At 43.9% G+C, this 25,927-nt stretch overlaps 1 protein-coding gene across 1 annotated transcript; it reads left to right on the top strand.

Moving 5' to 3' along the window:
- Window positions 1–10: 10 nt before the first annotated feature.
- On the top strand, window positions 11–6,838 carry PDCL3 (phosducin like 3). The gene is made up of 6 exons (XM_042040462.1): window positions 11–89; window positions 1,443–1,572; window positions 2,693–2,783; window positions 3,441–3,584; window positions 4,436–4,644; window positions 5,958–6,838. The coding sequence occupies exons 1-6, from the start codon at window positions 84–86 to the stop codon at window positions 6,098–6,100; spliced, it is 723 nt and encodes a 240-aa protein (XP_041896396.1). The 5' UTR covers window positions 11–83; the 3' UTR covers window positions 6,101–6,838.
- Window positions 6,839–25,927: the final 19,089 nt, after the last annotated feature.

Genomic DNA, 25,927 nt, shown 5'->3' with positions numbered 1-25,927 from the left:
CACGCCGGGACCGGCCCTGCCCGGCCTTGCCCAGCGCCGCCGCCGCTGCCCGGGCACGGCCCCGGCTCGGCCCCGCCGGCACGATGCAGGTGAGCAGCCGCGGTGCCCCCGTGTCCTCGCACCCGGCCGTGTGCGGGCGGTGCTGCGGGGCAAGCCCGGCCGGGCCGAGGGCTGGGGCCCCGCCGACAGCCACGGGCCGCCCTCCCCGGCCGAGTGCCCGGGGCAGCCGGGGCGGGGGCGGCCCGGGTTCGTGCCGCTCTCTCGGGGCGGACGTGGCTGTTACGCGGCAGTGTTGTTCGGAGCTCCGTGGCTGGGTTTGTGGCGATTTGTTGCTTTTTTTGCAAGTACGGTACTTACTTCACTACTGTAGTGAGCGGGGGCGTTTCAGGCAGTGCATCAGCGTGTTAGTAAACGATAGTAAATGCGGGGTCGAGGGAAAGGTGACCACGGTCAGAGACAGAAAACAAATAGTATCTGGTGTTCTGTGTGCTGAGCTACATTGTTCTCTTTATTTATTTCTTCTTTTTCTTCTCCCTCTCTGTCCCCTATCCCTCCCTTCCTGTCCCGGTAGCCCATAAGTGCTGGGGTTTAGTCTGAGAAGAGATACGGTGATATGGATGTGAACAGACCTAGTGTAAGGTGTACTGATACAAGCTGTAGCAAAGCAGTAGGCGCGTTCAGTTTACAAAGTGGACCTAGGCCAAGATAGCAAGGAAGCACAATCAGCCTGTGGGTGCTTATCACTGAGATTTCTTGTATTTTAAAAATTAAAATTGCCTGCTAAATAGGAAAGTCTTACATTGAGCTTTTCAACAATACACGGGGGCCTGTTTGCCTTGTTTTGCAGGATTATTGCAACTATTTTACAGTGAAGTCTCAAGAATAGTTTAGCTGTAGATTTACATCTGAATCCTTAGCAATGGGCTTGGCTGACAGAGACTGCTTGCTTTTCTCTAAACACTCACATGGTCACTCTGACTTGAATCTAAGACGGAGACTTCCCGCGTACTGAGAGGCCTGTAAGGTTGGTGCCTGTGTATGTCTTGTCACTAGTGCTTCCTGATGCAGTGACCATTGATTTGGTGGCCTGTCCTGCTCAGGGTCTATAAGGGAGCCCTTTGGCCACCATGCTTCCCTGTCAGCCAGCTGATACCCTCTCCTTTCATTGCACTTTGTTAGAGATGCAGCAGTGGTTACAATGCTTCAAACCGTGGTACCCAACCAAGGCCTCACGTATGTGCTGTGAGTGGAAGGAAATAAAACAAAGTCAGTCTTCGTGGTGCTACAGGTCTGGGGCTGGAAAGAAGCCCCAGCATCAGGAGGATTCGTGCTGTGACTTTCTGGTACCATCCATCCAGTTACCAGTTTAGCAACTGTGTTGAGTTCTGGAAGTGGTAAAGTTCACTTTGAAGAAATATCATCCATATGTTGTTCTGTTCCAGGATCCAAATAAAGACACAGAGTGGAATGACATTCTGCGCAAGAAAGGTATCCTTCCTCCAAAGGAAAACTTGGAGGAACAGGAACGTGCGAAGGAAGAGGAGCAGTTTGCCATCCTTCAGAAATCTCTTGGTGAGTGACCAGCCAACTCAGGCAGCCGCACAACAAGCCTTGGAATGGCTTCTGGGGGAAGCTTTTTCAAAGAAATGGCCAGCAGCAATGTTTATATGCTTGTAAAGCAATGTATCATTTTCCAGGTCTGTAGGGATACCAGAGCTTCATCTGTGCAGGGTGATCAGCTGATAATGGTATCAAACAAATACATTCCTGAACACATGGATTCTTCCAGCACAGGAAAGCTTTTTTCTTCATGTCAGCTCTGTATTTTTATGGAAGTAAATGTTTGTAAACATGTTTGGAAACAGAAACAAGAACAATGCAAAGGTAGTCTAGCAGGTGAAGTGCATGTCTGTGCTGCAGCTGCTAAACTTGAAAGCTTGTGCAGGTAGTTGGATGCTAGTCTAGGCAGCCTTCAGCTCAGAGGCTTTTCCATCATATTCTTTCCACCTATATATCTAAAGCACATAACACTTTCTAAAAATCCAGTAGGAATAATAATGACAGGTTGAGAAAGCAGGGGCTGCTCAGCCTGCAGAAGAGAAGGCTTGGGGGAGAACTGTAGCACCTTCCAGTGCCAAAGGGACTGACAAGAGAGCTGGGGAGGGACTTTTTTGAATCATAGAACAGAATCATAGAATATCCTGAGCTGGAAGGGACCCACAAAGATCACTGAAGTCCCAACTCCTAAGGGCAATTGCAGCTTTATGATACCATGTAGTGATAGATAGGACAAGGGAGAATAGCCTTAAGATGAAGGAGAGTAGGCTTAGATTAGATGTTAAGAAGAAATTCTTTGCTGTGAGGGTTGTGAAGCACTGGAACAGGTTGCCCAGAGAAGCTGTGGATGTCCCATTGCTGGAAGTGTTCAAGGCCAGGCTGGATGGGGCTTTGAGCAGCTTGGTCTAGTGAAAGGTGTCCCTGCCCTTGGCAGGAGGGGTGGGAAGTAGATGGTCTTCAAGGTCCTTTTCAACCCAAGCCATTCTATTATTGTAGGATAATACTCAAAAAAATCCACTCCATGTTTCCTATTAATCTGTCCTTAGAGTAAATAAATTCTGTTGGATTGATAAAAGATGATGAGTTTTAATCCTGGAATGAGGTTTTTGCTGATTTGATGTTTCTTCCATTTTAGTGAAAACTTATGAGGACATGACTCTGGAAGAGCTAGAAGAGAATGAAGATGAATTTAATGAGGAAGATGAGAAAGCTATTGAAATGTACAGGTCAGAGCAGCTTGCAGAACTTGGCTTTAATGATAATTGGAGGGTCTTTCTTTTATATGCTTTTAGATATTGTTGAAGAGAAAGAATGTTTTTAGGATGATGGAAAAAGGGGGTTGTGTTTCTGGTCTCTTGTGGAGCTTCTAAGTGTCTTTAAAAGGATAACAGTGTTTGAATTCACTATCCTTTATCTATGACCTAGCTTTGCAGAGATAATGTGCACCTGCTGAGTGCATGGCTGGGAATCCTGAGAGCTTTGAAAATCACCTCCAATATTTCCTAACTTTTGTGTGAATGAGATTAAGGTGCTGCAGATTTGCATAATTAGTGTTGGTTTCCGTTTATCTCTTAACCTCTCTCATGGTTTTTGCCATTTAGTTTTGTAGTGTATTGCCTGCAGAAGAAATGTCTAGTGAGGCCAGAAATGAGGAGAAAAAGGCATTTCTAAAAACATAGTTGTACTTCTTGCATGTTGGTGGTTTTAACTTACAATGCAAATACAAGAGCATCTACTATGTCATTTTGCTTTCACTGCTCTGGGGTTAGAAGAAGTTTGTAGTGTGTCTCTGAAGTCTAGGTTTCAACCAGCTCCTTCAAGTGTTGTTCTGTCAAGAAAATGCTTCTAATCACAAGATGTCTTTTCCATTCCTGGCTATTCAGGCAGCAAAGGTTAGCAGAAATGAAGGCAGCTCAAATGAAGAATAAATTTGGGGAAGTTTTGGAAATTTCGGGAAAAGATTATGTTCAAGAGGTTACAAAAGCTGGAAAAGGTATATGGGTAGTCTTGCACCTCTACAAACAAGGGTAAGAATTTGTTTTTAACCATTAAACCTTGCACTGTCAATAGCTGAAAATGTTCCAAGGTAAATTTGTAGTTATTGTGGAACTAAGGACTGATTCTGGAGTTCTAAGAAATAAAAACAAATTAGTAATTTCAATACTGTTGATTCAAGACTGCTGGACTTCATTTTAGAATGATGTAACCATGAATTGGCTTTTTTATACATAGATATGACACAGCATGGTGTGTACCATACAGCTGCCATAGAGGTAGCTGCTGCCACTGAAATATCCAAGCTGTGGAAACTATTCTGCATTAAGTGCAAGGGTCAGTGAATAAGAAGGATTGATGTATATTTAGCTTGGTTTCTAGTGGCATACAAATGGAGCGAGCAAGCTTTCCAGTCCTGTCACCATGATAGAAAACCTTGTCAAAAAGGTCTGTTAAGTGCTAGAATTTTTTGGAAGGGTTATAAATACTTGCTGTTGTTCTTTGTCTCTAATTTCCTCACAGGTGTTGATCATCATTTGCATGCTTTCTTCCAGGAGCAGCTTTTCTTTTTATTTTGCCATTGCTCATGAAATTTCTAAGTATCTTAAATCCATAAGTTTCCCTATATATAATGGGGATAGAGGGGAAGGCTGCATTAGTAATATATTAAAACAAAACCCTACCACACACCACATTCTCAGTGGTGCTGATCTCCTTTGAGTCCTGGAATACTGGACAACAAAAGTATCCAGAAGTTGCTTCTGGTACTGTCGTTTTTCCAGAAACTCATCAATCTGATATTTCTGACCTTTCTTCTGGAGATGTTTACTTTTGAATTGTCTTGTGTTTTTTCCTTATGTGTGTGTGTTGCTGTTCTTCACAGAATTCCACTCTGTGCCTTAATAAATCAACATATGAGTGGGCTTGCGAAGAAGTTCAGAGATGTGAAATTCATCAAAGCCATCTCTACCACCTGCATTCCCAACTATCCCGATAAGAACCTGCCTACGATATTTGTGTACCTGGAGGGAGACATCAAAGCTCAGTTCATTGGGCCTTTGGTGTTTGGTGGCATGAACCTGACACGGGATGGTGAGTGGCTGCATCTCTGGTCTTCCGAAGGCAAAGCAAAACTGTTTTGCTGGGAATGAGAGAAATGAAGCTTAGGAGGAGAAGGGAGGTACTGAAAATCATATTAGATTTTTTTTTCACCCGTATGGCTCAACCACATGGCTATCTTGTACAAGCAGTGATAGGCCAACATATAGAGATTTGTCTTGTGTGTGCAACTGTTCATGCCCTGTGTTGGGTGAAACAAATTTTGCTGGATATATTAAAGGGTAAACAGTACCCATGCATGTTCTTTGGGTGTCTTGGACATGAATGATTGCCCTTGCCTGCAGTGATAATCTGTGCACTTGCCTATTGGACTGTAGGGCTCTTTGTTTCATTTTTAAGACGATGGCATATGTTTGTCTGTTGTTCCTGACTGAGTCAGCTTAATTCAGTCATCGCAGGAAGCTGTGCACTGAAATTTCTGCACTTTCTTTTGTCTTCCTTCCTTCTCCCCTAGGCCAGGTGCCTTCCACTGGAAATTAAAGAAAGTGTGAGGTTGGATTCATTATTCTGTAACATCTGAAGGAAATTAGATTTGATTATAGGATTGTCAGCAGGAGTAGGAGAAGGGTTTCAACTGTATGTGTTGTATTGACTTTCTACCACTTCTGGGAAGCAATCCAGTCCAATTTGGGCCTACTGCTGGTGGTGGTCTCTCTTTACTGTCTTAAGGAACTAATATTTAGCGTGTGATGTAGAGGCAAAGGGGTGAATTCTATTTACAAGGTACATCCCTGAAAAATACCTATAATTCAGATGTGTACATGAAATTTCCACAATTTATTGCCCTTTATTAAATTTATTTCCTGCCTCTTCTGATTGTGGTGAGCTCAGTGTATGATGGGAACAGCTGTAATGTACGAGCAGTATTCCTTCACTGGCAATAGATGTGCAAACATGTCTTCTGCCCTTATGTGCTTAGAAGGAGGTACCATTCATTTTCACTGGGAGAGTTGCCTCTAAAGCTGTTGCTCTGTATCCATCACCTCTTCTGCACTCCTGGTTGCAGGGTGGCACTGGGGATGTCACTGGTGGGCTGCAGAGCAATACCCTGACCTCTGTGCCCTGGGCTGAGACCTGTGCCAGCACTAGGGACTGGGAAAGGAGGGCTTGGTTGGAACAGGTGTGGTAAACAGGGCAGGAGCTTGGCTCTGGTTGTGGAAGAAGAGGAGGAGGACCCTAGTGTGGTGGTGGTGGTAGGGTGATAAGGGAAGTCAGCTGGGGAGTGAAGGGTGGGCTTTCTCCAGTTTGCTCCCATATGTTCATGACTCTTGTTTTGCACTGCACAGAATTGGAGTGGAAGATTTCAGAGTCGGGTGCCATCAAGACAGACCTCGAAGAGAACCCCAGGAAGCAGATCCAGGACCAGCTCATGTCCTCAATCAGGGCGTGTGTCCCAGCCAGGGGGGACAGTGACTCAGAGGATGACTAATTCCTGCGACTGCATCCAGACTGATGCAGTGTACTTGCAGCCAGTGTTCCCACCTCAAGCACTGGAGACACTCCTCAAGGCCTTGCTGAGCCCCAGAAGGGTCACCTTTCAAGATGTTCATTCTAGAAACCTCTAGAAACTAAAAACATTTCTGTTTTTTAAAAATTGCAGCTTAAGATGCTGAAAGACATTTTGTATAGTGAAGCCTGAGTAAATCTTACTCAAGAGTTTTAAAATACAGACATGACTAGAAATGGGTCTCTTGTTACTATTTTCATAGTAAATTGCTGACTTCTTAAAAAAATTTGAAATATGAAGTGGTGTGAAGTGCACTGTTTTTAACAAGCTTAAGTTGTACAAATCAAATCTAAATAGCTGCTCTTAAATAATTGCTTATGGCACTTAGATGGGCCATCTCTTAGCCCACTGTGCTCAGACCTCTGACAGCCTGGACTTCATAGAGAGCTGGGGGAGGGTACCCGTGGTATGGGTGCTTCTGAAGGTGGTATGTGGTGCTCTGCAGAGATGTGCTGGCACCAGAGGGTCAATAAGAGGCTGTAAGCTGGGACCCTGTGCATCTTGAGAGAGGCCTTGCGGATGGCCAGCCTCTCCTGGGACCTGCTGAGTCCAGAACTCCACTTTGAGTTAGCAGCACTATTTTGCCTTTCACAAGGGCTGAACTTCCTGTACCATCTTGCCTGCTCATTGCAGAATAAAACTCAAGCTGGTGGTGCTCAAGTGTGAAACTGCTGATTTCTTCCACAACATCAGAAGTCAGGTGTTCTTGCAGTAGTGCCATTGCCAAATGGGAGGGAGGATGATGTTTGAGGAGCTGAGATCTTGCTATATTAAAGATTTCTATCTTCTAGCTACAGTAATAGTAACTGAAGCCTTAGAAGAGTATAAACTTAAATACCACCTTGATTATGGATCTGCTGACACTGGGAGCTGCTTGATTATTTTGGGTTGGATTTAATGTCCACCTACACTTTCAGTTGGTCTACACTCAGGCTAACAATCTCCAAGAGCTTTTGCTAACGAGGCTGCCCCAATGACATTTTGTTAAATTGCTGGTGGATTCTGTGGGTGGATGGTACAGAATGCAATACTCAATAAGAAGTGATATTTTTAAAACTTTTTTTTTCTTAGTTCGTAGTGACTTTCAAGCATGATTCCTGCACTCTGAGACAAATCAGTGTGTAGACCAAACAACAAATAACTGTTCCTTCAGGTGAGCTTGTAAGATCCTGATGGAGAGCTTCCTCTGAGATGTGAATGGTGATTTGAGTCTCACTTGTGTCTTTTCTTGTCTTTTATGTGTTTTTTGGCAGATAGCTAAAATATTAATCTTGTGCAAGTGAGCCAAATGCAGCACAATAGAAGCTGATAAATCCTGAGTATTATTATATAGCAGCACTCCTCTCATGACTATCCCATTTGGGACTACCCCAAATGCTATCAGACTTGATGCTTTACTGTGCTCACCTACAGCTTCGTACAGTCTAGGAAGAGGACAACTCTTCCTCTGTGTAGAAGCCTACACTGCATATTTTGCTTATCTTTTGCTTATTCACATTGAATTGGTCTTTGGAGTGACCTCAGACCATGTGGACTGCATTCCTTTTGGAGTAAACTAGAGGAGCTAGAGGTGAATAAAAAGGGGAGGTGGGACTTCAGACTGTTTCCTTCACAGACTCTTCTTCCAGCTGGGTCTTAAAACTATAGCTGTGTTCCCCTTTTGTGTGTGGTCCAATGGGTTTTGTGAGCTCTTGGACCACTGAGAGGACAGCTCCTGAAGAGGAGCAGGGCTGCCTGTGGGTTGTCCCAGGCCACTCAGCTGCGGTGAGCCAGATACCCTGTGCCTGGGAATGGTACCTGTGGCACCCCCAATTGTAGTTATCTCTTTCCTCTACAAGAAGCAGACCTGGTCTGCCTGGGAGGTTCATCCAGGAGATTAGCTAGGAGAGGGGGAGAGTGCCTGCTCCCTGCCGTCGGGGCTACAGCCGGGGGCTGCCTCACCATTTCATAGGCAGCTGTATTTTGGTAGAGCAATTCAGGAGAAATGGAGACAGTTTGACCTCCATCTTTTATCCTCAACTGCTTAATCTGCTGGCATGTTGGAGGATGCCACTGGAGGATGCCATGCTGAAAGGGGCAGATGTGAGAATCATCACGAACTAGAAGAGTCTGAATATCCTGCCCAGCTGATGACACCCACATGGAGCATCATTTCAGATGGTGTCTACACTCCTCACTCCTTGGCTAGGTGTTAAAATAGCTTTTTGTAACATTATTTTTCCTGCCAATCATATTGCCGTGCTCAAGGCCTTTTGTAGAAATTAGGTCCCTGCAGGAAACAGATAATGAGATCTGTTTAACCTTTTGGCAGAGCAGAAGCTGTATAAACACAGTTAAGGGAATGAGCTTTAGCTTAAAAGGAAGCTGGCTGCTAAATAGCAAATCAAAAGAGTCAATTATTATACAATGCAGAAAGGGGCAATATAATGGGAAAAAATAACTGGAGAGCATGAACTCTCATTTGCCAAGGCTTGGGGCACTGTTGCTAAATGCACTATCAATATTTTTGCAGCCTGTCAACAGTTAGTGTCAGATCAATGCTCACTTTTCATCTGTGTGAGAAGGGTCTTTCTGTCAGTTATCATGGGAGAAATCAGAGGCAGCGATCCTGTAAACAGTGCTGAGGCTTGGATGAGTTGCTGTCCTGCATACTGCTGTGAGAGCATCCCTGACTCATCCCACACTGCAGCCGTGCCAGCAGGTGGTGGGAGAGGGAAAAGTAACCCCAGGCCATAGACGGGGGCAGATGATTTGCCATTAGTGGACAGTCACTCTGGAGTTTTTTGTGTGAAATGTAAGTGCACCACTAGTAATAAAAAGAGTTTTCTTCATGGTGCAAGTCTGAAGTCTGCTGCTTAGCCAGGCCATGTGAGCAGTTGCATCAGGTTCACGGCAGGCTGCCCTGATCTGGATAAGTTACCATTCTGACTTTTTTCCCCCCAAATCTTCTTGTATTCACAATATGGACTCACCAAACCTGGAGGGCAGCGTTTTACAACAATTTCACATGTAGAGGGAGAGCCTGGTGTTGTGCAAGCAGGGCAAAGCCATGGTTAAGCTACCAGTTCTCCAGGTACTGAATCCAGCCACAGTCAGGGACCTGTACATAGGTAGAAGCATCCTCAGGACTGTGGCTGCAGGAGGTGAAATGAAGGAGAGTCCTTTGAATGGCTGTGCTGTCCTGTACCTGTTTTGGCCAGGTCCTACTTTCCCAGGGCTCAGCTCAGCCTCTCCTGCCTCCTCCTTGTGGCTGTCCTATCATCTGCTTTCCCAAATATGCTCAGGTGGATATTTGGTTGGCCTTGTTGCCAGGATTAATTTAAGTTAGGTGAGATGACTCACTATGAGAAAGCTGGGTGTGTGCCTCCAGCTCTGTTGGATCAACACACAGGATGGGCACACGGTGCTAAGCCATAGCTTAGCCTGACACCTGAATACTAGTATTTGTCTTTGCAGAGTTCATGAAGAAAGTCATTCTGATCTACAGCAATTCTCATGAAAGTTAAGGTGCACTTTTTATTCCTGTTTTAAAAACTCAAGTTCAGAATAATTTGTCATTATCCTCTGGAAATCTGGGGAAGTTAATCTACTTCACAGGCAATGAGAAATGAAACTTCTAACAGAAACTTCAGTAACTTAGTTTGGAGTAGCTCTTTTTTTGCGAAGGGGTTAAAACCCCTTGCTGTTATATGAACATTTTGCTGCATATTTATTGGGATTGGATCATGTCTAAAGAAACTTTACTCTCACTGAGATCAAAGGGGAATGCTTCCCCATCATTGCTAAAACTAATATATTCCCTGTTTGGAATTATTTGGAAGGCAGTTGAACTCATTTCTCATCTCAGCCCATTATAAATCACTCCTCATTTCAATCTCGTTTAGTTAATTCAGTCATCAAAGGGTTGTAGGAGGCATGAAGTATTTTATTGATGTATTTAGCTCTTCACAGAATTAAAAAGAAGTATTGAACTTCTTAGGTCTATTTGCAGATGGCTCTTGTGATGGAGGAAAAAGCTTCCTTCCCTCCTGTAGAAGCCAGAACCATTAAAATATGAAAACCAAACAGCAAGAGACTCTCTCCAGGCTTCTGTGGGAGACTGATGAACAATATGACTTGTTTTCATATACCATGTTTAAAATTTCATCTCTTGACAGCATGCCAAAGTTTTGAGGACTTCATCATACTAATTTGAATTTACAGAGCTGACTGAAGCAACTGAGGTCTGAAAAAAAAAGTCAGGAAAAATATCAAGTAATTCTGAAGTTGTTTTCTATTTAACACTTCAAATGTTATATAAGGAAGGAATTATAAGATCTAAGGCAGAACAGTCCATATAGAAGTTATTAATGGACAATGAGATGTATGTAATTATGCATATTTGTAAGCCTCTACTTCAATATGTCTCCTATAAAAAGGCCTATTGCAGTATTTCATCAAACACAAAGATGCTTCTTGTAAAGGCAAAGGTTACAGCACTTGCTAGTGAGAGCAAATCTTGGGTTTTCAGCTAGCCATTGCCTACCCCCACAGAAACTGACTCATGCTATAACATGTGTCATCCTGATCCCCCTCCCCTCAATATCCATGGGAATACTTTCTTTTACAAGGAAGGTAGCAAAGCCAGCTAATGAACTCCTTCTTCCATGACTGCAGCTTATCCTTCTGTGAATTAGTACAGACCATTTGGGGGTGTTGGGAAACTTCATTAATTATCTGTCCATACAGAGATGATTTCTGTTAAGCTGAAAGTAGGGATGTCCTGGATCCTCCAAGCTGACTGTCACTTCCTGTGGTTTAGTTGTTGCCCTCAGGTGATTAGGAGAGCAATTGTGAGGGCTGCCTCCATGGCAGAGAAGCCCAGAAACAGACAATTGCAGAGATCTGCCACAACATTACGGCATAAACTATAGTCTTTAACAAGAAAGTGCTGGTGGTAAAAGGGTGCAAAGTTTGGTGTGATATAGCAAAACCATGAGAATATTCAAAATGTGGAGTTGGGTCTCCTGTCTGGTAAGCATCCCCAAACTTCTCCAGCTGAGGTGCATTCGCTCTGATTATGTCTATCCAGAAAATTTAATAGAGCTGAGGAATGGGATGTGAACCAGATCTTGTGGGGTGAACCAAGTCCAGATCAAAGGGCTCATCCTGGAAGTGCTCAGTGAAAATTTTTCTTGTTTTCCTTCTTCCCCTGAGAAAAAAGTGAAGGGGAGAGTCCTTGAGTCAGTGGAAGAGATGAAGGGCAAGACGCAGAGGCAGGATAAAAGGAGCTCAGATGGGAAGCTTCAAAGAGAAGTCTGACCATTGCTAGAGAAGAAGGGTAGAGGTGAAGAAGATAATAAAGAAAAATTTTAGAGCTTGCATTATGATGAATATTTGGTGTTGGGGTAGACTGAGAGAAGCACTGTTCTCAAAAGATAGACTTTGTGTATGTAACTGAAGACTGTGCACAGAGGAGAGCAGAGTGGATGGCAGCATTAAATCACAGCGGAGAATTTTGGTGCAGACCCATGAAAACTTCATCCCTTACTTCAGCGTATAGGAATAAAAAAGGTAAAGATGCATGCTCTGTTCCACAGAGAAATGCTGGGGGTGAGCAAGTGAGCACCACTAAGAGCAGAAATCAGGCAGGTTTTCAGTAAGTAAAATGGATTGGTAAAAAAATAATCACATGCAATTCAAGCCAAGAGAAGATATTGCAGTATTATTTGCCTACTAATAAGCTGTCTTTAGCATGAGCTCAGGAGAAGCTATGAATCTTTCAGGTGAGAGGCACTGTTTATATACAGTTTTACAAGACACAGGAGGCACTAGCGACATCGTGTCATCTGGCATGTGTTACAGATCCAGCCCAGTGGGTAATACAGGCTTTCTCGCTACATTATGATGCCAAATGGCATTTTCAGTTTAAAAACACTACTATACTGTCATTTTCAAAGTTAGCTGCTGCCCTATGTCTTTGTGTTTTATTATAAAAGAGATATCAGTGTCATTTTAAAAACAGTTGAGCAACACTCTCACCACTGGCTTATTGGTAGCAGTCCCACATTGAATGCAGCTAGAAAAGGGAGAAGGAGAGAGAAAACATCTCTTTGTCCTTTTACTGATGAGTAGCTGACACTTCAGGCTTTAAAACCTCAGGCGTCTCCTGGTGAGAAAATGGTGACCAAGGATTTTGGTGGCACCTCTGCAAAACACACAAATCCCTGTCCTCTTCCTCTCCTGGTGGTAGGATAACCAGTGAGAACATGGACATCCTCCCAGCTAAAATACCAACAGGCTTCCATCACTCTGGGCTTCAGTTAGGGGAAAATCTTTATCATCAAAGCTGTAACTGTCACTCAAATCTGTGTGGAACACGTGGGATTTCCCTACAGAGTTATCCAAGCAACTGGACCCTGGGTTGTGCGTCATGCACCTTGTTCTGAAATGCAGATAATGCCCTGGAGATCCATAGAGGTCCCCTCAAAAGGCCCAAGGAGTTTTCCCCAGTGCAAAGGACCCCTTGGAATGGGGCACCTCCATGCAGTGACAGAGGAGTTGCATTGCCCCCGTCGCTGTCGGTGCATTTCACTCCACTACCCTGTCAAAAGGGGAGCATATGCAAACCAGAGTGAGGGAGGATGGGGCCCTGGCTGAGAGCAAGCAGCTGGTGGGTGGGGTGCTCAGGTCCACCAGGATCCAGGGAGTGCTTGGAATCACTGGCTCACCCTCCAGCTTTGCTAGCAGGGAGACAAAAACCTACCTGGAGCAGACCTTCCCACATGAAGGAGATGATTAAGAGTGTGGATGGCAGCATAGTGTGGAAATCCTGAGAATGATGGGGTGCCCGATCTGTCACATACCTCTGCAGAAGGACTCCCAGGCTGCTGTGATATACATTGCTCTATGTTTTAGGGAGGACATGCTCATGGATGAGGTATGGAAATGGGATCAGCTTCTCCTGGTGTAGCTGTGGCAGCTCTTCCTTACATAAACAACACAGCTTCTTTGGGTCTCATATTCCTCACTAGGAGAATTCATGTTCGTGTTTACTGACCATATATTGGTATTTGAAGGGTTTTTTGTAATTTATGCCTGCAGTGAGTTACGAAGCACTGTTGCTAAACTATAGTAATTGTTGGTTTGTCTATTTGTCCATCTATGCCAGATTTTCCTGCGCAGGAGTTCTCTACTGCTGCTGTACTTACTGTGAGTCTGCATGGCTTCCAGCACATGCAGATAGTCTGTGAGTAAGTGCTGCTATTCCACTTGCTAATGAAAAAAAACTTTTGTAGAACTTGGTCAGTCCTGGTTTTCCACTATTCATTGATTTCATTGTGATACAGCTGGCTTTCTCCATTAAATATACTTAATGAAGCTCCTGGCCAGACAAAAAGAAAAAATGTGCTAGCCCAGAAAGCGATTCAGATCTTCTTATTGTTGCTTGGGGACTGGAACAGCTGCTATTTAGGGAGACTGCTCCATTCAAGGGCTTGAACTCTGCTGGAGGCATCCTGGAGTTTTCATGAGAGGCAAGGGTGAACAAGTTCTGCAGTATCATCTCTCACAAAGATGCTGGGCACTAAGTAAATGCAGTTGTGCACAAGATGGCAATGTTCTCCACGAAAAGGACCTTTCATTCCTTCCTTGCTACAATCTGCCTGTGTGCTTTGAGACAGAATCTGGCTTCAGTAAAGTATCAATGGCAGCACTTGAGGTGTTCAGTTCTGCTCTGTGAATACATAGAGATATGCACACCATTTGTATGTTCAAATGTGTCTCACTGCAGGCACATGTAAACCTGTCCCACAGGTTTCTAACAGATCTAGTGAATGCACCAGACAGCAGCTTGTTTTTTCCTGCGTTCTGACCTGACTATCAGTGCACTTAAGCCTAGTGTCTAGATGATTAACTTTGTAAGACTGCTCTTTGGGAAGAATAAATCTGCACCATGTTGGTCACAATAGCTGACTGTAAACACTTCTAATTCACCCATCACCACAGACCCAGATGTCTTGTCCACAAAAACATCACATCTACATCAGTCTCCAGAAAGAACCCAGATCCAAATCCAGATGACTGAGGTGTGAGCTTAACCTATCTGTAGCAGGTCCATCCCTATGTATGAGACGTGTGAAAGTCTTCACAGGACTGCAAGTTCCCTGTCGCTGTTCCTGTCTGAGGTAAGATAATTTCCATGCCTTTCTCCAATATCATCTGCACTCCTCTGGAGAAAATCATGCATAAATAGATTACTTTCACTGAGCAAGCTCCATACATTAGGACTCACATGATTTACAGAGTAGAGAGCACCATGGACCAGGAGTGGACACCTCTAGACAGAGAGAAAACCATCTTGAGTTAAGAATCTGAGGGCTAGTATCTATCAGTGGTGTTCAGAAAGACCCAGAAACTTAAAAACAAAACAAAACAAAAAGTTGTATTGAGTACTGGTTTGATTAGAAAGAATATTCACAAGTAGCAATCCAGATTGATCAGGCAAATAGGTGAGAGTCCCTTCATAGATCTTTGATTTTCTGATCAGACTCAGAAGAGTCCCTGGCTTGGCATTGCAGGTACCAGTCTAGGTGGGTGGCTGCCACCCCGGTGGAGAGACATCTTGGCAGGAGGCATGAGAATCTCTTCGCAGTTCTGTGGACATCCGCCCCTTCAGGAGGCACTGCTGTGCAGCAGCAGCACTGACTCAGTCTCCCCGTAGCTGAGCCACCTGCGGGGATGTCGCCACACGGCAGCCACCACTGCATATCCCACTGCAGCTCTGCTCCCTGGGGAAGCTGTACAGAGGCACTGGAGAGGACATTTCAGGAGAGGAGAAGAATCTTCCATTTCCTCCAGCAAAAACTAATTTCTAGACTTGGTGAGGGGACATCAAGGTGCAGTCCCGTGTGCTGCTCAGTAACTGAGGGTTAAGCGCCCTCCACCTGCATGAACAGTGGTGCATAATCACTTGAGGAGCTTTTCAGCGTCTATCACTCATGGGTAGAGCAGGAGGGATTTGAGCCCTAATGTGATATTTCTTATAAGGCTTTTGTCCCAACTCTCTGCTACAAGTGGTGATTCAGCTTCTCTTCATGGGGTCACTTTCCTCTGTTCTTTCTGAAGACACATTTTTTCATAACAGAATTGCTTTGAAACTTTGTTTACAGAGGAAGTCAAACCCCATTTTTTGTTGCTAAAGACCATCAAGTATGATGACGGGGGGAGAAATAGAACCCGGACAGTTTACAAATCAGAGCTGGATTCTGGTTGAGCGCACTAAGAAATGGCCAAAGAGAACCCAACCAGAACTGCTGGAGCACACAGCATGCCATTAATAATGACAGTGACAGGGTAGACCTCATACCTTGCAGTCACAGGAGGATATGTGGTCTCCCAAGTCTTAGGGTCTAATGCTGTGCTTCGCAGAGCTGTAGTGTTATTCTGTGAGATTTCAGGATTCTGTGTCTTGGTTGTTTGTTGATTGCATGGAATGTGGGTAGCCTCTCAGAATAAAAAAATATTTTACCAAGGAGTAACTGAAGTTCCTTGAGATGGATTGGCCACTTCTCCTTCAGAGCCCTGCCCAGCTGAGATTCTGCAGTTTAGGTTTCTAAGCTTGGTTTTCTAATCTGCAGTAGGCACAATCCACAATTTATGCTGTTCAGCAGAAGGGCTCTCCAAGGGCATATGCATGGTATGGGTGTGCACAGTGGGTCAGGAAATTCTAGTTTTGGATGTGTGCAGTGCCCATACAAGCCTATGGCCTGTGGCCATGGGCAGAGCACCCCATATACCTCTATTCCTGTATGTGATTGACATTCAGTTATTAGAACCTCCATAGAGCTTTTCAAACCTTAAATAACCCAGCCTCATAATCACTCTGGGAGGTAATTAAGCTGCCTGGTTATCAACAGTAGAACTGAAATGTGGAGTTGGGATCTAAATTTTGGATGAGATATCCTTTTTTTTTGCAGGTCAGGTCAGAAAACATTAATGCAAGTGGTGTGGAACAGGATTTCTGCTTCTATTATGTCTCAACATCAATACTTGAGTTAGATGTTTAGGAAGCTCCAATATCCCAGCCCCGTTCTCAGAACATCTTCCCATAAGGCAGAATCCCAATGTATCTTGTTAGAAAAATGAACAGAACAGGATGTTTTATAAAATCTGAACTGTACCAAGATCATGGTAATTTACAGAACACCACAGGCATGTTTCTGTGTCTCAATGCACTGTTAGTGTCTCTCTTTGTATCAGGTTTTAGCATAATCTGTGATGGACTGAACTCTTTTTTTTGCCATGACAACCTCACTATGGTGATTTCAGGGTTAGGGAGCTTTATATTTATCTTGACCAGCATGAAGAAGTCTGACCCTCATTAACTGAGGAAGGTGGATGGATAGCATGTGGAACACACTGCACACGAGACGGCGCTTCCCTTCCCAGGGCAACTGGGTCATTTGTATTATCTACATGAGCTGTGATTTTCCTTTTGGAAATACTGAGTTGCTAACTGTTCTCTCTGTCCCAAGGGAAGAAAATCCAGACAGACGGCTTCAGAGAAACCTTGCATCTTTAAGGGAAGATATCCTCCTGGAACAATAATTAATGCTGGTGGGACTTTTTTTTTTTTTTGAGAAGCTTGGAAAGAATTCAGTATCACCAGAGGGCATTAACACAGAGCCTTGCAGAGGACAGAAAAAGATAAAGAGGGGAAAAAATAGCTAGCACAAAGCAGTGATCCTATTAAAATGACATTGAAGAATTCTATTAGTGCTCTTTGCCCCCTCGCCTGCTGCCTTCGAAGATTCAAGGCGAAACACAAGTGCTTGTCAGTCAGACAAAGCCTACTAATAGTCTCTGCTAAAAGGTGACATTCACAAACTGCAGAGGGACACATGCGGCTCCAGGCTCTGGGCTGACCACATCAGGAGGCTGCTGGCAGAAACCCGTATCTGGCTGTGGGTGCCAGCAGCCAAGGCTGGAGGGGAGGGGATGGTGGGGCAGGCATGGGTTTGGGCTGCTCACCACCCCGAGGCTCAGCAGCTCTGCCTGTGTTAGTGGGGCTGAGCAGCACCACTGATACTGTGCCAGTATTGTCTCCACAGGAAAGGAGACTGTTGGTATGCTTTGTATGAGGGCCCTGGAGCACTGGGCGAGTGGGTTGAACTTTGTTCTCACTTCACTGTAGCTGAAACACCTTCCTGTACTGCTATCCTCTGGTAAAACCTCATCCCTATTGAAATAACACTGTTTTGAGCTTTGGATGTGTTGACTCTTACTGTTAGAAGCACACAACTATAAGGGAAGAAAAGCTGGATCCTAAGCTAGTCTTTTCAAACAGAAGTAACAACTACCTTGGATGTGCTGCCTAGTTTGATGCTGTGTGCTATATCCCAGGGTTCTCCAAAACAGTGATGACTTTGGGAACCATGAAAACTGAGACTAAGGGTCGTTCTCTACCAAGGATCACTGGGAAAATGCAAGACCTCATTCCCCACTAGCAGCTAAACCTCCTTATTTTAACTTCCTGAACTTGTTCTGCCGGTACATTTCAGCAAATATTTGTGCAAGAGTATCTAGTGCACCATGCACAGGATTAAGAATGTTTTCTTTTCCTAGACACATTCAAAGTAAGTCTTGATTTCTATTAATTTTTCTCTCTCCCAGCTTTTTTAGTAAGAAAGTCTGCTTGGATCAGGATCAAAGGGATAGATTATCGCTCTTTGTGGAAAAGTAGATTCTCTGGAAATTACTAAATGTAGCACAGAAAACTCATACACCATTTTGTCTGTTTTACTCAGCAGAGATAATGTCTCAGCTGGAGTACTTTGTGTAGCACTGGGCACTGCATCCCAGAGAGATACAGCCTAGCTGGAGTGAATCCAGAACGGAGCTGCAGGAAGGATCAGAGGGCTGGAAATCATGACCTACCAGAAAGAATTACTCCATTTGGGTTGCTTTTCTTAAAGGAAAGAAGATTAAGGATGGGGGAAGGGAGAATGATAATATTCCTCAAATATGCAAAAGACTGCTGCTGAGAGAAGAGGAAAAATTTCTTCTCCCTTGTGAAAAGCAAAAGAAATAATGGGTTCATATTGCAGCAAGAATAACTTAAGTTAGGCATTATGTAAAAGCTTTCTAACAGGATGGAAAATGAAGCACTGGACAGGATCATCTGGGGAGACATGCCACATGCCATAGATCCCACTGGGAGTCTTTAAAACCAAATTAAGCAACTGTTCCTCTTGGACAAAGGAAAGGAACAGATGACTTCGGGAGTTAAAGGCATTATTATTAATATGACATTTTATATGAAAGTAATTCACCTGGAAATTCAGCCACTGGTAAAGTGGCAAGTTTAAGAAGAAAATAATAAAGTTTTTATTCACACTTTTCTATGTCTTATAAACTTTAAAAATCATCCTTTCAAGATTTACTAGGCATATCATATTAAAACATTAAAAGATAACAGAAAAACAACAGAACCTAAAGGGGAGAGTTTGTACGTTTCAGTACTGGACTGCACTTGGCATCTCCAAGCCACTGACGTACCCGGGGATACTTGGCACAGTGTCTCTCTCCAGAAAGCTCACTTCTTTCCAGATCATCCAAGTGAGGAAGGCAGATTTCCTGCCTTCTTCAGGGAGCTTGGCACTGCCAAAGGTGTTCGGACAGTATCATCAGGGCAATCCAGAAAGGAGAGCTACACCTGCTCTAAATGGTGGCTAAGCACTGCGCTGGAATGTCAGAGGATGGAAATGGAAAGAGACGATAAGAAGATTGCCAAGTTGGCCCCTGCAGCTGAAAACACCCTGGCAAAAGTCCTCTCCTGCTTCTCTGCTGCAACCTCTCAATCACTCTTGGTACAGCCTTTGTAATGCTCTGCCAAATAGGATTACGCTCCAGCAGAGGGAGAATTTACACATTCCATAGCACTTGATGACAGAGCAATTGATAAGGGCACGACACTGTATTAACTGGAAAAAAAATCCATATCTATTAGGGGCTGGCTGGGTGAGAAAAGGAGAGTTACATCCCCCTGTTTGGTTGGTTCAAGCCCAAGCAACCCTTGTCTTCGTGCAGGGAGAGTCTTCTCACAAGCCTTGTGCTTGTTAGAATTTAATTGCTTGCTGGTTGTGCTGCTGGCGAACTGGTGCAAATAGAGATGATCCCTCATTAATGCAGAAGCTTACATGAGGCCAGCTCCAAGGAATAATTGCAGTCGTGTCTAAACACTGTCTGGTCCAAGTTTCCTTAAACCAGAACGACGTTTTATTAACATATCTGAACAGAAAGAAAAATCAGCAACAAATCTTTCTGGTAACTGTTTCTTCATCCTCCAGATACTTTTAAAAGTAGGTCTTGTGAGTTTGTCTTAGAGGGTATTTGTGTCCTGGAACTGCATAGAAATGCATTTGGAAACACATCACCAGGCAGGAGGTCAAGGGGCCAACGGCCACTATTAATTGCCTTGCAGCCCGGCAGGAGCAGAAACGCTGCCCTTCGGCCTTGCTCGGATGAGGAGAGTGTAGCACAGCTGTAAACAGCTGTAAAGAGCCGTCAGCGAAGGAGAAAGCTACACCTACCTTTTGCTTTTTTAGTCTTATGTGGAGAAAAAATATAAAAAGCAAATGAAAAACTCCCCTTGCAGGAAGATGTGCGTGGATTTCTTCTCCTCCTCTTCTGAAGCTGAACACATCAGTCTTCTTTTGCATGCGACGCGAGCTGCATGCTGAGACACCTTGTGATTATAAACTCTCCTCAGCAAAATTACTGAGGGTCAAAGAATCTGAGGACTCGTGGGATGATGTGATTGGCAGGACAATTAGGTCTGGACTGTGTTCTTTCATTTCTACTGGAAACTTGGTGTAATTACAGCTTCTGCCTCTGGCCCGTGTGCTGCCGGAGGTTGGATGAGGTGATCAGAATACTCCCTCTGGCCGTAAAATCTATTAACCTTGCTTTGCACCACACATGGCTCAGGCATACAGAAATTCAATACCTGTCCACCATCTGAAAGCTCTCTTGTCAACGAGGGAGAAATAGAAGTACTGAGGTGAGCAGGGTTTCTTTCCAGTTTTTTCCATTGAAATTGCTGGAAAGAAGCTCCCAGGTGAGGGAAGCAGGGCTGTGTTTTGGAGGCTCTTATGACAGGACTTGGGAGGAGTGGGCCCCTCAGCTGGGGTGCACTGCAGAGCTGCTTGGCAAGTGATGGACAGCTGAGGGAGACAAGGGCCATAGGGATCCCCATGCTCACTGAAGGTGCTGTTTCCTTATTTAAAGGGGATGGAAGAGGGAAATCTGTTTTTTTGGTAGCAAGGGGGCTTGCTACCCTTTCATATAAAAGGAAAGCTCTTGAGTACAGGAAAATAGGCTGCCCCAGAAACAGGCCAGAAAATCACCGTACTCCAGAGACTGTAATCTTTATTTTTGCACATATAGGGCAGAAGGATTTTTTTGAGTGAGGATCCTACTTATTTACCAGCTTTCTTCGGGGGTATTTTTTGGAGAAAGGGGCTAGTGAGGCTTTCTAGTTAATTTGGTAATCTGCCTTAATGAGTGGGAGATTCATCTGCCTTAAGTTTGGTATCTAAAGGTAAAAGCTTTCAAGCCTGAGCCAGCCAGACTTTTACTCCCTTTGTAGGAAAAACAGAAGAAGAGATGGCAAAGACAGATCAGACTACTGAGCCTCTGGAGATGCCCATTTCCCTGCATCAGCTACACAGGGAGCCATGGGTGACCACTTCAGGCTGCAACACCTAACTTGCAGGATTCCAAGGTTAGGTAAGATACACAGTAGCCATCGGAGTAAAACTGCCATGCTTTTCACAGATGATATTAATGTCATTAGAGAAAAAAGTACCACCGAGCAATCAATCCTTAGCTTAACTAGCTCCAAGCTATGAAGTCAGACAGTTCCAGCTGGAGGCCAAATCCAGCCTGTGGGCTGACTCCATCTGTCTTATTTGTGCCTCTGCCGTGACTGTGTGGTGGGATGGGCGGTGATGGGGAGCAGCTGTTTGCACCCTGGGGGAAGTCCAGCAGTTCCTCATGTTTCTACCGTACTTAAATGCAGCCAAACCCTCAGTTCAGGGAGGTGCTGTGTCCACATGGCTCACAAGGGGAGTCTCCAAATGGGCATCTGGGCTCCAGGAAGACAAAACAAAGCTTGGACCACCCTGTGAATTAAGTCATTCTTCTTGGCCAGAAAGAGACTTAGGAAAGTAAACATCTTGAAGCTTATATTGCACAGCCTTTCTTTCAAAAGTCCAAATTAAGTGCTTGGATGTGCAGCCTGTGCTGAGAGGTAGCATTTGTGTTGTTGGGGTTCTTGCAATTTCCTTTGGAGGGATTTTCACAAAGAAAACAAGAGTTTGTGTTTTCTGACATTTGCTTTAACTAAAAGACATTATGAGGACTTTTACAGAATGCCAATTAGACTCACAGGTTAGTGAGTGAGAGCTATGCACTTTGTGTTGGCTGAGGTCACTGCACAGCAGGAAAAAGAATCAGAGCTATTCACAAACAGCCTATCCCAGAGCTGCAAATCTGATTTCTCCACTTTAGCTAGATGAGGGTTGTTAGCAGAAGTAGCATCTCTCCTTACATCCACTGATTCAGTTAGAAAAGAGTAGACTATTAGTTGGGCTGTGATCAAGGTCTGAAATAGAACCTGGCAACCAGAAGGGCTTCTGCTCCCAGGGGCTCATCTGGGCTCTTTTTTTTTTTTTTTCCTTTTTTTCTTCACAGCTACAGCAGCCAGTCTAGGAAGAAATATTACCTCACTATAAATGATGACTTACATCTATCTCTGACAATCACAGCTATAGCAATATTGCTCTTAATTCCTATCACTATTCAACAATTGTAAGGCTTAGAACCCTCTAAAAATACTTTTTGTGCCTTTGTGTTTGTCAACAGCTTTATGTGCTTATGTTTGACAGGTGATGCCTGTTAATGCCAGGGCCACTGGTGCCATGAGACAGGTTGTGCTCTTGGGTCACCAGAGAAAGCCTGTTTACCCTGTGCTGGGCTCAGGGAGAGCTGGGTGCTCCAACAGGTCCAAGTATGGCTCATAGGTGAAATTTTATCAAAGTAAAGCAATCCTGTACCTCAGAGACTCCTTTCCCTAATATTCCTCTGCCTTGAGAAAGCTATAGAGCAAAACAAACCCTTTCCTCCATAGGTACCACACAAGAAGCACACCTGCCTGGCAGTGGATGGACACTCACATCACAAAGCAAGAGGACAAGAGGGATTCCCTGAGGCAAATCCAGAACTTGCTGAGAGACAGACACCACCACTCTGAGCTATAGGAGGACAGACCATCTCCTATGACTGTTTTCTGAGTGGGCCACTGAAAACAAGAATGAGGAAGAGCACATTGTAATGTTATAGCACATCTTCTCAGTGGTGTGGAGCACAAAAAAACTACTTTTCATATGGCAGTAATATGCAGTGTTTAACAAAAATATATAAAGTAAAGAAGGTCAAGGTAAATTGGAGTGATTTACTCTCAATTTTTACTCACGTTACCTCTAATTCAGCAGACAGGTTTTCTTGCACTCTCTCTCTGGTATGAAACAAAGTGTATATCTCTAATAGTGATAGAGCTGTACAGAACAGAATTTAGCCACCTACACAGCTTTAATCAAACATCTTTCACTACTTGAAAGGGGAATTTATCCAAGTAACAGCTTTTAAATTGACCATGCTTGTGTTTCTGCGATAAGCCCTCCATCATTTCTTGGTATTTTTCCCCATCTGTCACATTAACCTTCCTCTGATTTCTCTCTTACATGTCAGTTCACCAGGGTCAGAGGCAGCCACAACATGGCCAGGAGGGCCCTGAGGTAGTGCAGCTCTTTCTTCATTACCTGATTTGGCACACATTCGTGTGGCAGCTGAGACTGATGCCCCTGAAACTCCCCCAGTTAGTTTGTCCCTTGAACAGAAGAACAGCGAAAAATGTCACTCTTTTTGATGGATATAGTTCTCTCATAGATGATCTAAGTCCCAATCCTGTAATTCCTCGCTAGTGCGTATCATCACTCTCTTTAACATTTCTATTGCTCTGCACCATAACCATGTAGGCAATGTCCGTGCTGCAAACAAAAAAGGATTAGGTACCGATGCCTGGTCCTAAAGCCAAGTGGCATATTGGGTACAGCTCCTGTATGAAGATATAGCTCCCATGCTGAAAGCCTCCTTACTTCAGCTTACAGAAGCTGAAGTAGAGAGTAGCTGCTGTCTTTTCTAAATTTTAGTCTGTGTAGTCTTTAGCTCAAGCAAATTGTTAGAAAAAGTAGTTGCTCTACTGAGGTTGATATGAAGCATAGTGTATAGGTGTAGCATATAGAATGAAACTTCCCATCGAACTCATTATTGAAAGAACAGATTTTAATGCTAGGAACAGTTCATCAATTAATGGTAGTGTTGTCTCAAAACAGTATTTGGAAAGTACATACAGGCACATGCATGTGCATGCACACACCACCTTATTCATGACCTGCTCCTCTTTCTTAAGTTCTCTGGTCACTACATGTAAAGTGGAATCCTTACTTCTTTAAATAACTCATTTCTTCCTCTTTCAATGAACTTACTCATGCTCTTTGAACTTCAAGGTAGAAAGATCAAAAGCAGTCACTGTGTCTCTTAGGAGTTCTTGACCTACTTTGTACTGATCAGTTCTCATCTCCTACAGAAATGTGGAAACTGTGTCAGAAGGATTTACACAATAAGCTGTTGAGAATGTTTCTTCTTTTAACTTTATGCATTTCAAGGAAGGGAACCTGAATGCAATATGCACAATCTTTAGATACAAATGTAGGAAAAATGTCCATGCCAACAGATAATGTAAAAGATCCTCTGTGGGCTCAAGAGGTGACTTGAATGAGTTGTCTAGTGTAATTCAAAAAAGAGTCCCTGAATTCTTTCATGTTGGCAGTAAAATCAGAACTATCACAGAGTGATTTTGTTGACAGAAAAAGGGGAAATTTGAAAACTGGGGGAAGGAGGTAAAGTAAAATGTTTTCCCACTTGAAGATAAAATTCTACTAATCAGTTACTGATCAGTGGCATGAGATAAAAGCTCATAATAAAAAGTAATGATCCATTATGAACAGAGGACTTCATATTTTAAAAATGTTGCTAAATAATCAAAGATCTGTTTAGGTACTGGTTTGGCCACCCACCCCTCAACCTGTCAAATGCCCATTAATTAAATTGGCAGTCCAGGACACTGCTATGCAGAGATCAGGACAAAACAGGTTTCATTGTGAGATAGCCTTTGAATTCTCCCCAAAACAAAGAAGGAAAACTAGTTACCTTCACAGCCTTTTTATGTCCCGTCTCCTCATCCTCTGCCTGGGACTTCCTTAGAAATAGGGATTTCTTCCCCTGGCAGGCTCTGAGGACCATATTTAGGAACGCAACACAATAGGAAATGACAGTCTTACAAAACTTTGGAATGGTGAATATACAATCTGCTGAAGAAGTGGCATCCTGCAAGAATCAGAAAGAGTTTTGGTTAATGTCCTCAGGGGCTTTGTTTAGTGTCATTAGGGGTCAGCCTCATGATTGCCACTGTGCTCTCAGACACAAGTTGGTCACATCTGTCAGTGCTGGGCATCCCTGTAAAGCCCACACGGTTCTGTGCTAAAACATACAACAAACAACACATAGTCCATTTGTTGCTTGGAAATGCCCTTGTTTCTGGCAGCAAACACTTCTCTACATGGATAGCAGTATAAGTGTTCTGATACTTCCATTAAAACACCACCAGCTTTTTTGAATACAAAGGATTTAGCTTTCAACATGTCCATTAAAAGGTTTGGTATCTTTTTGTGCCAATACCTCTGTGACCACGTATGTGTTGTATTCATATATGAACGTGCACGTGTGCTTTTTCACAAACCTTTACTGTGGAAATGGAACACCTGTATCTCTGTGATCAGCACTTTGTGGGGACAAAAGCAAGGCAAGCCTGCATCATTATTGTAATGCCTCCAGTTCAAGGGCAGAGCTTTTCTCAAACTGTATGGGAGAAAGTCTGCCTCTAAGAGAAAAACTGATTTAAAGGATGTTGGATCCTTCAGTGACGATCGACTTAAAGCTACGGTGGCATCAGCACTGTCAGACAAATGAGCGGCACCAAATGCTCTCCTCAGCCCTTCTGATCCCAGAGCTGCTACTGAGGCTTGGTTTGGATCTTGCTCCTTTCTGCAATGTTTTTCTCCAATGTGGACATGAAATGAAGGGATGGGAGGGTCTATGCCATGCTTACCGAGTTGTTTGCCATGAGCTCCTTCAGACTGGTGGAGTTGCACCCCATGCTAGGAATGGAGGTGTGTGACCCAGGCTGATCTTCCTCCCAGCCGGCATGATGCCCTCTCCTGCCCTTCAGACAGCCTGCTCTTCTGTCTCCTGGAAAGACCACGAGCTGCTTCTCTGGAAGAAAAAAGGATGTGATAGGCGATTTCCATTTAAACCTGGTTTGTGGGTATGATTCTTGTCACCATGATGTTCTAAATACAGACAGACATATTCCCATGCATGCAGATGAATACATCACACCTCTGTGTTGTTCTGAGCACAGCTATTAAAATAAGGGGAGTCTGATAGATACTCACCACCATATATTAAAGCTACAGCCTGCTAGAGCCATCTCCTCTCCATTTTGTGCATGTACCAGCAGTAACCAGGTAACAGTAAACTGATTAACATTCCAGGGAGATTATCCGCAGTGATGTGCTCCATTAAATG

Source organism: Corvus kubaryi, unplaced genomic scaffold, assembly GCF_017639235.1.
Source record: "Corvus kubaryi isolate FWS band 111438036 unplaced genomic scaffold, C.kubaryi_AGA036_p1.0 133, whole genome shotgun sequence".
In the NCBI taxonomy this organism is placed as follows: Eukaryota; Metazoa; Chordata; class Aves; order Passeriformes; family Corvidae; genus Corvus; species Corvus kubaryi.
This window is presented reverse-complemented; position numbering and strand designations above follow the sequence as displayed.

Bases quoted from the DNA above. Each gene is read 5' to 3' on its own strand.
- PDCL3 (XM_042040462.1), top strand. The intron at 1,573-2,692 runs GTGAGTGACCAG...CTTCCATTTTAG, and splicing joins CATCCTTCAGAAATCTCTTG to TGAAAACTTATGAGGACATG. The intron at 3,585-4,435 runs GTAAGAATTTGT...TGTTCTTCACAG, and splicing joins TTGCACCTCTACAAACAAGG to AATTCCACTCTGTGCCTTAA.